We start from the raw sequence: 14,138 nt of genomic DNA, 5'->3' as shown, positions 1-14,138 counted from the left end.
AGTAAAAATAGATTTAGTTTTAGTTTAATGATTTGTTTACCTTTACTCTACTTTGCACGCCTATCGTGTTTGTGTTTTGTGTTGTAACTTTCTGACCCCGTGCCCCCTATGGGACATCTATGAAAAAGAGCTTCATAGCTCATCGGATTCATAATTCTAGTCACGTAGGTAAAAAATAAAATTAAAATTAATCAAAGTAAAATTAAAATTTATAAAAGTACTTTTATTAATTTAAATTTTATTTTTTACCTACGGATTCATAATGTTGGAGAGTAAACCCACAACATTTACAAAAATAGTTTATTTTGACTTAAAACTTTCGTGACTGCAGGAATTCATATTCTTTGGTTCTTTCGATAAAGTGACGTAGATAGAAAAACTAAAATAAAAATAAAGTGAATAATAAAAATGATAAAGCACTCATGTATAATCAAAACTTTTGAGTTATAAATTAGTCTTCTTGGTTCTTTCGGTAAAGTCACATAGAAGGGAAAAAAACATAAAATACAATTATTAAAATACAATTTTAATGTTTTCTTTTTAATATTTTATTATTTCCCTTCTACGTGACTTTACCGAAAGAACCAAGAAGATGAATCCCTGCAGTCACGAAAGCTTTAAATTGAAATGTATACATTAGTGTTTTTTTTATGGAGCAGTCTAATTAGTGTCTTATTTTTATAATTTTTTATTCACTTAATTTGTATCATTTGAACTGCCTCTATTGGGAGGGTTTCCACATAACCATGAGATCTTTTAACAATCTCCGTGACAAGAAAGTTCATCTGATCGAGTCACTCACATTTCTGAAGAGATGCCGTGACTCTAACGTAATACCGATCTCATTGACACTGATTTCTGCTGCAGTCACATCTTCCAATGCCAGACGAATTTTGTTCAGGGCGAGCTTGGCCCTGATCTCAGAGAGAATTAGACTGCTCCATACTGAACTAGATCATGTAGACAAGACACTCTTGAAATCACACTTAACATTGACGGGAAAAATGTCGACATCTGATTGGGAACATGTAGATAACATGACCGCTTAATCAGCCACTACAATGTCAGCGAAATGTAAAGATCTGATTTTCGAGTTCAACCTCCTTTCTAACAAGAAACCAGATCCACACGTTAAAAGGTTAGACGTTGACAAGGTTGTTATTAATCTGAGTAATAGCCCAATGTGCGATGGTCTAAAGTCGGTTTTGGCTAAAGGGTTGAACTTCTCAGTCACCCCCAAACACATTCCAGTGGATGACGTTATTGCCCAGGTCGATGTCGCTCTTAAGGGTTTGGGGCGCATCGCTGCAGACGTTACAAGATCTGAAATTGCTGCAACCCTCAAAAGCGCTAAGATACCAGTCAGCAACATCAGTGAGGATGAACGTTTTTGTGGTTTTTGATTATTTTTATTCACTTTATTTTTCTATCTACGTGACTTTGCCGAAAGAACCAAAGAATATTTACAAAAAAATGTATTTTGTGTGTGTGTAATTTGTTTACCTTTTCTATACTTTGCACTCCTATCGTGTTTACTGTATTGCTTGGAGTTATTGTAGCAGCCAAATAATATAAATGAACGTAGTAGCGGTACACCGTTGCGCTGTATGAAATAATCATCACATTTTTGGCAAAAGTTATTTATTTCCTCGCGATTCGAGACCCCAGACAGAAGGATATTTTGGGGTGGTGGTGGTGCGTCAAAATCAGTTGTCGTGATGCCAAAGCGGTGGGAAGACGGAACGTGACATGAGCAGCACTGAACACGAAGCTTCGCAGTCTGTTGCCGTACAGCGGCGCCCAGTCTGATGACGATCGGCTGCTCCGTGCTCCAGTGGCAAGATTGGACTCCTCGTGCCCCTAGAGACTCGGTCGGACGGTGCCTCGATACGACTCGTGGTGTCGCCACCGCACGTTCGGAATGGGGGACGCGGCTGCTGAATCTGAGTGCAACTTCTGATGGAGAGTCCTGCAGCTCACTCAAGGGGCAACGGCGACATCGTCGGGACTATGAAAAATAAGAATCGGTTTTACTCTTTATGGGAATGAAACAGGAGGTGTTAAGATGTTCAAACACCAGATAGATTATAGCTTTTGCAAGGAATCAGGTTACTGCATTAACCACGCGTACTGACACGCAAACAAACACTCTCTGATAACATTTAATCATTGTCTTTGATACTGATTGGTCTACCCCAGAGACAGCCTTCTTCATGGCCTAGTCTCACCAGTGTCAGACCAGAGAACAACACCAAAAGGCGACCAGTACAAAGACAATGCAGTGTCAAGAGCATTTATAGCTCGGGGTGAGTAGCTATATCATTGGACCTTTTTGCCAGAATCAAAGTATAAAAAATAGGAATCGGTTTTACCCTTTCTGGCAATAAAACAGGAGCTGTTAAGATGTTCACACACCAAATAGATGATTCCTTTTTGCAAGGAATCAAGTTACTGCATTAACCACGCGTACTTGTGTTGAACACGCAAACAAACACGCTCTGATAGTAATCACATCGTCAGGACTGTGTTACGAGGACCCGGTGTGTTGCTATGCTGCACGGGTGTACTGCCAATACGTACAAATAACAATGACCGACTGCCTCCTTGCGCAGGGATGAACCCGGCCCAGCCCGAGTTCATGCGCGCACGCGGCAAGCGCAGGGCGAGGGGGAATAGAGCGGAGTGCGGGCGGTCGAGCGACTCCGACGAGGAGTGGACGGGGAGGAGGAAGAGGAAGGAGGTGGCGATGCACGGAGGACGAAGAGGCAAACGTAAAAGGGCGCTTGCAGACCGTGCAGAGACCCCCTGTAGACTCACACAGAGACCCCCTGTAGACTCACACAGAGACCCCTGTAGACTCACACAGAGGCCCCCTGTATACTCACGCAGAAACCCCCTGAAGACTCACAAAGAGACCCTGTGTAGAATCACACAGAGACCCCTGTAGACTCACACAGAGACCCCTGTAGACTCACACAGAGACCCCCTCTCGACTCACGCAGAGACCCCCTGTAGACTCACACAGAGACCCCCTGTAGACTCACGCAGAGACCCCCTGTAGACTCACGCAGAGACCCCCTGTAGACTCACGCAGAGACCCCTATAGACTCACACAGATACCCCCTGTAGACTAACACAGAGACCCCCTGTAGACTCACACAGAGACCCTCTGTAGACTCACGCAGAGACCCCCTGTAGACTCACGCAGAGACCCCCTGTAGACTCACACAGAGACCCCCTGTAGACTCCCACAGAGACCCCCTGTAGACTCACGCAGAGACCCCCTGTAGACTCACACAGAGACCCCCTGTAGACTCACACAGAGACCCCTGTAGACTCACACAGAAACCCCCTGTAGACTCACACAGAGACCCCCTGTAGACTCACGCAGAGACCCCTGTAGACTCACACAGAAACCCCCTGTAGACTCACGCAGAGACCCCCTGTAGACTCACACAGAGACCCCTGTAGACTCACGCAGAGACCCCTGTAGACTCACACAGAGACCCCTGTAGACTTACGCAGAGACCCCCTGTAGACTCATGCAGAGATCCCCTGTAGACTCACGCAGAGACCCCCTGTAGACTCACACAGAGACCCCCTGTAGACTCACACAGAGACCCCCTGTAGACTCACGCAGAGACCCCTGTAGACTCACACAGAGACCCCCTGTAGACTCACATAGACCCCTGTAGACTCACACAGAGACCCCCTGTAGACTCACACAGAGACCCCCTGTAGACTCACACAGAAACCCCCTGTAGACTCACACAGAGACCCCTGTAGACTCACGCAGAGACCCCTGTAGACTCACACAGAAACCCCCTGTAGACTCACACAGAGACCCCCTGAAGACTCACACAAAGACCCCTGTAGACTCACACAGAGACCCCTGTAGACTCACAGAGACCCCCTGTAGACTCACGCAGAGACCCCTGTAGACTCACACAGAGACCCCCTGTAGACTCACGCAGAGACCCCTGTAGACTCGCTTGATGAAGCTGGTTGTAATCACCAGCGGAACCAAGTTAAATGCCCGCTCACGGCCAACACCAGTGACGACGATCCGAACTGGTCCTGAGCCTCCCCTAGGTTGACTCAGCGTCAAAATGAGTACCCGGTGCAGTGGTGTGTAGTAAACATCACAACTGGGGAGACAAAGACGGTCGGGCGTGTTGCTAGCTGCCCATCCCCCCGTGTGCCGTGCTGGCCTTCGTAGATGCTGCTTGCTGACAGCACTTGACCGCAACAGTCTGTGAAGGCTACACGGGGCATCTTTTTAATTGTGGACCGAGTTGGCACAGTCGCGGGCACAGGTGGTGCATCTGGCAGTCATCTCAGTAAACCTATGGCACCTGCAGGGTCCGTCTCGTGACCTGCACCTAGCCTGGCACAACAGTCAACCCATGGCATGGCACCTGGTTCTGTCCTGTGACAACAGTCTGTTAAGGCGGCACAGGGGAGATCATTGACTTTTTGGTAAATATGTGAGTGAGTAAATGTTTGCATGCGTAAATACGCGTGTGGGTGTGTTCACACGTGTGTGTGTGTGTTAATGCATTTCCGTGTGTTCACACGTGTGTGCGTGTGTTAACAGCGTGTGCATATGGGGAGCGGTAGTGTAGCGGTTAGCGCGCTGCGCTATGAACCCGGCGACCCGGGTTCGATTCCCGCTCACGGTCAACACCAGTGACGATTATTTGAACCGGTCCTGTGCCTCCCCTATGTCGGCTCAGCCTCAACTGAGTACCTGGTGCGGTGTGTAAACATCACCACTGGGGAGACAAAGACGGTCGGGCGTGGTGCTGGCCACCCACCCCCTCGTGTACCGTTCTGGCCTTCATAGGTGCTCACTAACAGCACTTGCCCCTACAGTCTGTTAAGGCTATACGGGGGAGCTTTGTCCTTGCATATGTTCATGCGTGTCCGTGTGTTCACACGTGTGTTCACGTGTGTGCGTGTGTTCACGTGTGTGCGTGTGTTCACGTGTGTGCGTGTGTTCACGTGTGTGCGTGTGTTCACGCAGGAGGAGGCAAGGGGGCTGCTTCACGCTGGGCCACCGTGGGAGAGTCTCACGCGAGGGCAGCTTCCAGCAAGCGCAAGGTCTCTGTGCACAGCGCACGGCACTCCTCTCGTTACAGCTGCTGCTGCTGTTGTCTTTAGTTTGTTGTCCTTCCCCCGCACCTCCCATTAGCGAGGTTGGCTACGTACGGTGACAAAGACATTCAACGTACATACATACTACTAGACACTGCTATACCAGGGACGTGCGGTCAGGGGAGACGGGCGAGGCAGAGCCTCACCTGTCATATACTCCAATGAAAATAGCTGTTACGAAAAGTACAAAAAAATGTTCCACTGGTCTGTGTTATAAAAGTAATTTCTATATAATTATACCAGAGACGTGCGTCATTATTGTGGTGGTGGTGGTATTGGAACGCGCGCACACCAGCTCCGGTTAACTCCCATTACTTACCTGTGCGGGGCGGTTGTGATATCCCTAGCCGGGGCCCCTCCCGAGGGGAGGGGGCTGTGGGGTGTGGTGTGATCCCACAGAACCCCGCCCCTCAGTGGGGAATCGTATAAAAGGCGAGACTCTGAGAGGAGAGAGTTAGTTCGAACAAGCCAAGGACGAAGAACCAGCTGAAGTCCAGCTAGCTAGACCCTGGGACTCCTCTGACCCGCTGTCCTTCTAAAGGCCGGGCAGAGCAAGCCAGTGGTGCGACCCCAGAGCCGCGTAAGGCTGATGTCCTTGTAAGGGCCGGATTCGTGTGGCTGGTGGTCGGGACCTGTGCCTTGGCTGGGCCAGGTCAGGTAGTCTCCTTGAGAGGAGGGTCGTAGTATTGGTGGGAGTCGGTGAGTTAGCTTGGGGAGTTAGCTCCCTTGAGAGAACGGGTGAAGAGGCCGTTACCTCTTCAAGTGTGAAGCTGTAACGGGCTCAGAGTTAATAAATATGGGTTGCCTCTACTTCAACTGTCTCTGTCGTCACGGTGTCCACTACATTATTATAATTAGTTTATTAATTAGTTGAGTTGTGAAGAGGCATGGCCTGCCATACCCACCGAGGTTCAGCATGACGGCATGGTTCTGCTTGATGTATGGAATCAGATTTACAGATTCAGAATATCAGAATTAAAATATGTATTGTACTGGAGGAATCCGATGAGGTGTCAGGGTCGAGATGGAACCCGCGACCTCCTGCGTACCAGGCGAGGGAGTTAACATCTCCTAGCCACCGCTGGTCACCGCACCAACTCCGCCCCCACACCCCCTCCGCCCCCTCACCCCACCGCCCCCTCCGCTCAGACTAAAGCGGAAGCCCTGGAGTACGTGTGGAGCATCTTGCAGGGCGTGGAGGAGGAGGAGCAGCAGGAGGAGGAGTTCAGGGGATTTGAGCTGAGGGAGGTGCACAAGGCCAGGATGGCGATGTTCAGGCTGGAGCGCAGAGCCACCGCCTGCAAGGAGGCCCTGAGGGTGGCGCTCCAGAGGATACGTGGAGGTGCGTAGCCTGCAGCGGTGATTTCTATTCCCACCGCAACTCCACACTCCCCTCTATTCTCACCGGAACTCCACACTCCCCTCTATTCTCACCAGAACTCCACGCTCCCCTCTATTCTCACCGGAACCCCACACTCCCCTCTATTCTCACCGGAATTCTACACTCCCCTCTATACCCACCAGAACTCCACACTCCCCTCTATTCTCACCAGAACTCCACACTCCCCTCTATTCCCACCGGAACTCCACACTCCCCTCTATTCCCACCGGAACTCCACACTCCCCTCTATTCTCACCGGAACTCCACGCTCCCCTCTATTCTCACCGGAACTCCGCAATCTTCTGTTAGTGCTGATGGAAGTCGCCACTGCTGTTGATGCTACTGCTACATGTGCTCCTGTCAGGGCTGCTGCTGGTACTGATGCAGCCTATGAACTAAACGATGTTTATTTTTCTTATTGGTTCTTTCGGTAAAGTCACGTAGAAGGGAAGTAATAAAATAATAAAAATAAAACATAACAAAACAATTCTCACGACGTTTCGGCCACAACGCAAGCAGCCGTCCTCAGGTGAAAACCAGGTCTGTCGAGGCGACAGCGTCTGAATGATACAGCACACGTGCTTGGAGCATATATATAAGCTGGGTTGGAAGGGGGGAAAAGAGCGCCTTGACAAAAGAATATGCATATCAAGAGGCATTTAGCATATTTATGGGAAATGCAGGTATGTGATTAGTACTACTCATGCCCGTGCATTATGCAGGATTAGCAGCATCAAAGGGAGGGGATATGGGAAATGCAGGTATGTGATTAGTACTACTTATGCCCCTGCATTATGCAGGACTAGCAGCATCAAAGGGAGGGGATATGGGAAATGCAGGTATGTGATTAATACTACTTATGCCCGTGCATTATGCAGGATTAGCAACCAGGGTGTGCCCCACTGAGCTGTGTAGCTGTTTTTCAGAAGCGACTGGCTATCACAAATAAGAGCTCAACGAAGTGACTTGTCATCATCGTCATTACGTGGACATTATAGCAGCCAAATATTCTCAACGCATGACGTTGGTTCTATATGTCGAGGGAAAAAACGAAGGACCCGGAGAAAAATCCACGCAACCACGGGGAGGTATTCGCCATGAAAGTTTGCACAGACAAGGAATTTACTATGGCCGGAAGGTGCATACATTCAACATGTAGGAATCTTAAAACTGAAATGAGTGGTATACAGTCAAACTATACTAAAATTACAAAGTCTAACTAATACTAAGGGGCTAAAGTATGTAAAATTGTGAATAAGTGTACAATATAAAATGTAAACTAGCCATAATATACATCTAAAAATACAAAAATACAAATAGGGTAACATGTTGTAAACTATACAGTCGGGATGGAACCCCACGACCTCCTGTAGACCATGCGAGGGAGTTAACATCTCGCCACGGAGGAGAGAGAGACACGCAGACTCCAAATATACAGCAGGCTTCATCAGGGTCGGGATGGAACCCACGACCTCCCGTATACCACGAGAGGTAGTCAACATCTCGCCGTGTTTGCCTGCAGGCTCCTCCGTGCCGCCGGCCTCCGCCCAGGCTGTGGCGGTGTCGCGCAGCGCTCGCTCTCGCTACGGCCTGCGCCCGCGCGAGAGGAAGTCTACACAGAGGTGGAGGAGCCCCAGGACGACGACTTCTTCTGTGAGGACCCCCTGCTCCCTCTCACTCTCTCTCTCACTTTCTCACTCTCTCTCTCACACTGTCACTTTCTCACACTCTCTCTCTCACTGTCACTTTCTCACACTCTCTCTCTCACTGTCACTTTCTCACACTCTCTCTCACACCGTCACTTTCTCACTCTCTCTCTCTCACTGTCACTTTCTCACACTCTCTCTCACACTGTCACTTTCTCACACTCTCTCTCACACTGTCACTTTCTCACTCTCTCTCTCTCACACTGTCACTTTCTCACACTCTCTCTCACACCGTCACTTTCTCACACCTCTCTCTCACACTGTCACTTTCTCACTCTCCTCTCACACTGTCCCTTTTCTCACACTCTCTCTCACACTGTCACTTTCTCACACTCTCTCTCACACTCCTCTCACACTCTCCTCACACTGTCACTTTCTCACACTCTCTCTCACACTGTCACTTCTCACACTCTCTCTCACACTGTCCACTTCTCACACTCTCTTAGGGCCGTCCATTAATGGCGTCACGCGATTTTGGGACCCCCTCCCCCCCATCACACGAACATCACAAAAAGTCAGACCCCCCCCCTCAAATGTGACGTCACAAAGCTTCATTTAATATGCTTAAATCGCTTCAAACTATTGTCATTGTAGTGCATATTTAATGTGGCACTGCAGTCTGATGTTGTAGGAGAAAACATTTATTAAAAAGTATTAATAAGTAGAACGTGTTGTCTGTGGTTCCTCACACATCGTCACAAATGTCTGACCCCCCCACCCCCCTAGTGCATGAAGTCATTTATGGACGGCCCTTACTCTAACTTTCTCACACTCTCCTCCTATCTCTCTCTATTTGCTCCGCGCTCTCACTCGATATATTCCACCTGCTCCCTCTCATCTCTCTCTCCCTTTCCTCCCTCTCACACGCTCCCTTTCTCGCACTCTCACTTACCTCCCTGTCTTTTGCTCCCTCACTCAGGGATGCAGGGAGGGAGCAGGGAGGGTGACAGGGTTTACATCTCCTATGAGCGAGCTAAGAAGTTCACAATGCAGAGAGGGAGGAAGGAGGCATCTGTCTGGAGCGCTCCTCACCCTCTCACTCTCTCACAGTGCCACTGCTGCTGCTGCTGTTGCTACTGCGGTTCGCCCCTCCTCCTGCTGCTGCTGCTGTGGCTCTCAGTCTGCGAGCTGTGCAGGGATTTCTACCTGGGGGAGTGCTCGTGCACGGCCCGCCAGAGTTCATTGCAGACGCGGCCGTGGCCCCGGGAGTGGCCAACAGGGCCCGGCTCAGCCTGCCCCAGGGCCTCACCGTCGGCGCCCTCCTCCATCGCCGGCGCCGGCCTCGGGGTGTGGAGCAACAGGAAGAAGCTGCCCAAGGGGGTGATTTTTGGGCCCTACCAGGGAGAGGTGTCTGAGGAGAACCCCGTGAGCGAGTACTGCTGGCTGGTGAGCTGCTGCTGCTACTGCTGCAGCCTCCTCCTATTCCTACATCATCATCGTGTGTGTGGAGAGGAGGCTCGTGAAGGAGATGCAGAGAAACCCATAGCCTCACACAGTCACCCACAGACTTACACAGAGATCTAGAGACTGGCACAGAGAGACCCAGAGACTCACAGAGACCCATAGACTCACACAGAGACCCATAGACTCGCACAGAAACCCATAGACTCACACAGAGACCCATAGACTCGCACAGAGACCCATAGACTCGCACAGAGACCTATAGACTCGCACAGAGACCCATAGATTCACACAGAGACCCATAGACTCGCACAGAGACCCATAGCCTCACACAGTCACCCACAGACTCACACAGAGACCCAGAGACTGGCACAGAGAGACCCAGAGACTTTGCACAGAGACCCAGAGACTCGCATAGAGAGACCCACAGACTTGCACAGAGACCTAGAGACTTGAACAGAGACCCAGAGACTCACAGTGGGACACACAGACTCACACAGAGACCCAGAGACTCACACAGAGAGACCCAGATACTCACACAGATGCTCAGAGAATCGCACAGAGAGATCCACAGTCTCACACAGAGACCCAGAGACTCGCACAGAGACCAAGAGAATCGCACAGAGACCCACAGTCTCACACAGAGACCCAGAGTCGCACAGATACCCTAGAGACTCGCACAGAGACCCAGAGACTCGTACAGAGACCTAGAGACTCACCCAAAGACCCCCAGAATCACAGAGAGACCCAAAAATTAACGTAATTATTTGAACTTGTAACACACAGCAAAGACGGTGGTCACCGCATGGCGCGGCGCTTACAGATGCACTTCTGCGGCCGTCTGGAAGGTTCTTCCTTCCAATGTTAGGAAGCCACTGGGAGCTATGCACTTTAAAATCTTGTAGATTGAAAATGCATTTCTTTAGAACTGCTTTTAGTGTTTAGTTTGTTGTCCTTCCCCCGCACCTCCGATCAGCATGGTTGGCTACGTGCGGTACGAAAGAAGTTCAACTTACAGTCCAACTGACATTAATTATCCGTGGATCCGCTCGTGTGCGTGTGTGTTTCAGATTTACAAAAACAAAAAGGATCGTGAATATGTTGATGCTCAGGATGAATCTAAATCAAACTGGATGAGGTGATTATTGTCTGAAGGACCACTACACAGAGACCAGAACCACTACACACAGAGACCAGAACCACCACACACAGAGACCAGAACCACCACACACAGAGACCAGAACCACTACACACAGAGACCAGAACCACTACACACAGAGACCAGAACCACTACACACAGAGACCAGAACCACTACACACAGAGACAAGAACCACTTCACACAGAGACCAGAACCACTACACACAGAGACCAGAACCACTACACACAGAAACCAGAACCACTACACACAGAGACCAGAACCACCACACACAGAGACAAGAACCAGCACACACAGACCAGAACCACTACACACAGAGACCAGAAACACCACACACAGAGACCAGAACCACTACACACAGAGACCAGAACCAGCACACACAGAGACCAGAACCACTACACACAGAGACAAGAACCAGCACACACAGAGACCAGAACCACTACACACAGAGACCAGAACCACCACACACAGAGACCAGAACCACCACACACAGAAACCAGAACCACCACACACAGAGACAAGAACCACCACACACAGAGACCAGAACCACTACACATAGAGACCAGAACCACCACACACAGAGACAAGAACCACTACACACAGAGACCAGACCCACTACACACAGAGACCAACCCTGGGCCTCCCCTTGGTCGACTCGGCATCAAATGAGCACCCGGTACGGAGCGTGGTTCCAGCCACACCACCCCCACGTAGCGCCCAGTGCCGGCCCTTAATAGGCGCTCGCTAACGGCGCCCACCCCGCCCCCGCGTCTGCCCGCGCAGGTTCGTCAACTGCGCGAGGAATGAGCAGGAGCAGAACCTGGTGGCCTTCCAGCACCGGGGGCAGATTTACTACCGCACATTCCGTGCCGTGGGGCCCGGCTCTGAGCTGCTGGTCTGGTACGGCGAGGAGTTCGCCCAGGAGCTGGGCATCGCCTGCGAGGCCGGGCCCTCGCGACGCCGCAGCAGCAGCAGCGAGATGGCTCCTAGGGCCACCGCCAGAGACCTGCAGCCCGTGCAGCCTCCACCAAGCGAGGAACACCGTGAGCACTGCTCACCAGAGACTCACCACTGCTCACCAGACTATAGCCACCACTCACCAGAGATGATAGCCACCACTCACGAGAGACGATAGCCACCACTCACCAGAGATGATAGCCACCACTCACCAGAGATGATAGCCACCACGCACCAGAAATGATAGCCACCACTCACCAGAGATGGCAGCCACCACTTACGAGAGACGATAGCCACTACTCACCAGAGACGATAGCCACCACTCAGTAGAGATGATAGCTACCATTCACCAGAGATGATAGCGACATCTCACCAGAGATGTGGATGTAGCTACCACTCACCAGAGATGATAGCCACCACTCACTAGAGATGATAGCCACCACTCACCAGAGATGATAGCCACATCTCACCAGAGTTGGTAGCCACCACTCACCAGAGATGACAGCCACCACTCACCAGAGATGATAGGCACCAGCCACACTGATAAGGTGGAAGTGAGTAACTGGTGTGGTGTGTAGTAGTAAACATCGCCACTGGGGAGACAAAGGCGGCTATGTGTGGTGCTGGCCACCCTCCCACTCGTGTGCCGTGTTGGCTTTCATTGGTGCCCATAACAGCACTTGTCCCAAAAGTATATACAGGCTATATGGGGGTTCTTTGTCTTTGTGTGTATTATAATGGAGCCCACTGCACTACGAACCCGGCCACCTGAGTTCGATTCCCACTCACGGCCAACGTCAGTGGTGAATATTTAGGCCTCCCCTAGGCTGACTCAGCCTCAAATGAGTACCTAGCTTAAACGTGGAAACATCGCCACTGGAGAGACAAAGGCGGCCGGGCCTGGTGTTGGCCACCTACTCCCTCGTGTGCCATGCCGGCCTTCATAGGTACTCGCAAACAGCACTTGCCCAACAGTCTGATATGGCTGTGGGAAACCTTTACCTTTGTGTATACACACACGTGTGCAAGAGTGTTCATGTCTAGATGTTGGTGTGTGCGCGTGTGTCTTGTTCCTCTGGGATGACGCAGGTGGAGTGGGTGTGGAGGTCACAAGGCTGCCGTGTCCTGCCTGCAACCGTCAGTTCATCTGCCGCTCGAGTCTACAGTATCACGTGCAGAGCAGACACCCCACTAAGCCCAGTAACAAAAGTCATCAGTGTGACCAATGTCCATACAGCACAGACTACAAGAGTACCTTGAAGAAGCACCAGAGAACACACACGGGAGAGAAGCCGTTCAAGTGCACCGTGTGTGAGAAGGCATTTGCACATTTACAACATCTTCACAGCCACCAGAGAACACACACGGGAGAGAAGCCGTTCAAGTGCACCGTGTGTGAGAAGGCATTTGCACATTTACAACATCTTCACAGCCACCAGAGAACACACACGGGAGAGAAGCCGTTCAAGTGCACTGTGTGTGAGAAGGCGTTTGCACAGCTATCAGATCTTCACAGGCACCAGAGAACACACACGGGAGAAAAGCCGTTCAAGTGCACCGTGTGTGAGAAGGTGTTTGCAGACCCATCCAGTCTTTGCCGGCACCAGAGAACACACACCGGCCAGAATGCATTTTCTCATTCCCGTGGAAACAGAAAAGTCAGCCATCCTGAGCAAAACGCGCACAGCGCCGAGCTGTGAATTAGTTTTAAACAACAGGCCACGTGACTAGCCGAGGCTGTGCCACTCTTGAAACTGATTTTGAATGTGAACACGGAAACCTACGGACCCTCCTACACCTGCCTCACACTCTGTGGGGGGTGGGAGATTAAACCGACCTGGCCACCCCTCGATTGCAAGTGCGGAGTTCTAGGTCCCAACCACTGCACGTGTCCCCCCCCACCCCCATCACCTGGGGGTCCCTGTGTGTGTGAGTGTGCAGAGTCCCCCGTGCAGAGCTGCACTGTTGTTACCCTAGAGGGGGACACCGCAGGGCGATCCACCTACAGATACCCCAGTCTGCACGTCTCCCGCCGGTCTCCATGCGCACCGCGTGCCGTCTCGTAGCCCTGCCCCGTGCGACGTACGTACAGTACGTACAGTACGTACCCATCCAGCGGTAGACTGAACCGCGGCCGATGACGAAGGTGGCATCCGCTCACAAATCTCCGTGCACTCAGTCCCGTAGCCCTGAGCCATCGCTTGCGCGATATTCACTTTGCCGCTGAGAGGAAAGCTACGGGGAGGAGGTGGGGGGGGGTGTTAGGAGAGGACATCTGTGGAACGGCTGGAGATCTGCGAAGAGCTTCATAGCTCATCGGATTCCTGCGGTCTGAAAAAATATTCCGAGAGGGCGTTGGGGGAGGGGGGTGTAGGTATG

General features: G+C 51.1%; 1 protein-coding gene across 1 annotated transcript in view; it reads left to right on the top strand.

Moving 5' to 3' along the window:
- The window catches only part of LOC133359889 (uncharacterized), a 34,717-nt gene extending 20,656 nt beyond the window's left edge, over positions 1-14,061 (top strand). The window contains exons 11-18 of the mRNA XM_061578450.1: positions 2,613-2,765; positions 5,027-5,103; positions 6,307-6,499; positions 8,061-8,191; positions 9,421-9,630; positions 10,716-10,783; positions 11,586-11,845; positions 12,849-14,061. Of these exons, the coding sequence (XP_061434434.1) occupies positions 2,613-2,765; positions 5,027-5,103; positions 6,307-6,499; positions 8,061-8,191; positions 9,421-9,630; positions 10,716-10,783; positions 11,586-11,845; positions 12,849-13,459 (1,703 nt within the window). The 3' untranslated portion in view covers positions 13,460-14,061. The remainder of the gene's footprint in view (positions 1-2,612; positions 2,766-5,026; positions 5,104-6,306; positions 6,500-8,060; positions 8,192-9,420; positions 9,631-10,715; positions 10,784-11,585; positions 11,846-12,848) is intronic.
- The last annotated feature ends 77 nt before the right edge of the window (positions 14,062-14,138 follow it).

The sequence above is a fragment of the Lethenteron reissneri genome, chromosome 66 (assembly GCF_015708825.2).
Source record: "Lethenteron reissneri isolate LAM-NWPU_2019-01 chromosome 66, ASM1570882v1, whole genome shotgun sequence".
NCBI lineage: Eukaryota > Metazoa > Chordata > Hyperoartia > Petromyzontiformes > Petromyzontidae > Lethenteron > Lethenteron reissneri.
The sequence above is the reverse complement of the archived record's forward strand: the minus strand, read 5'-3'. Positions and strand labels throughout refer to the sequence as shown.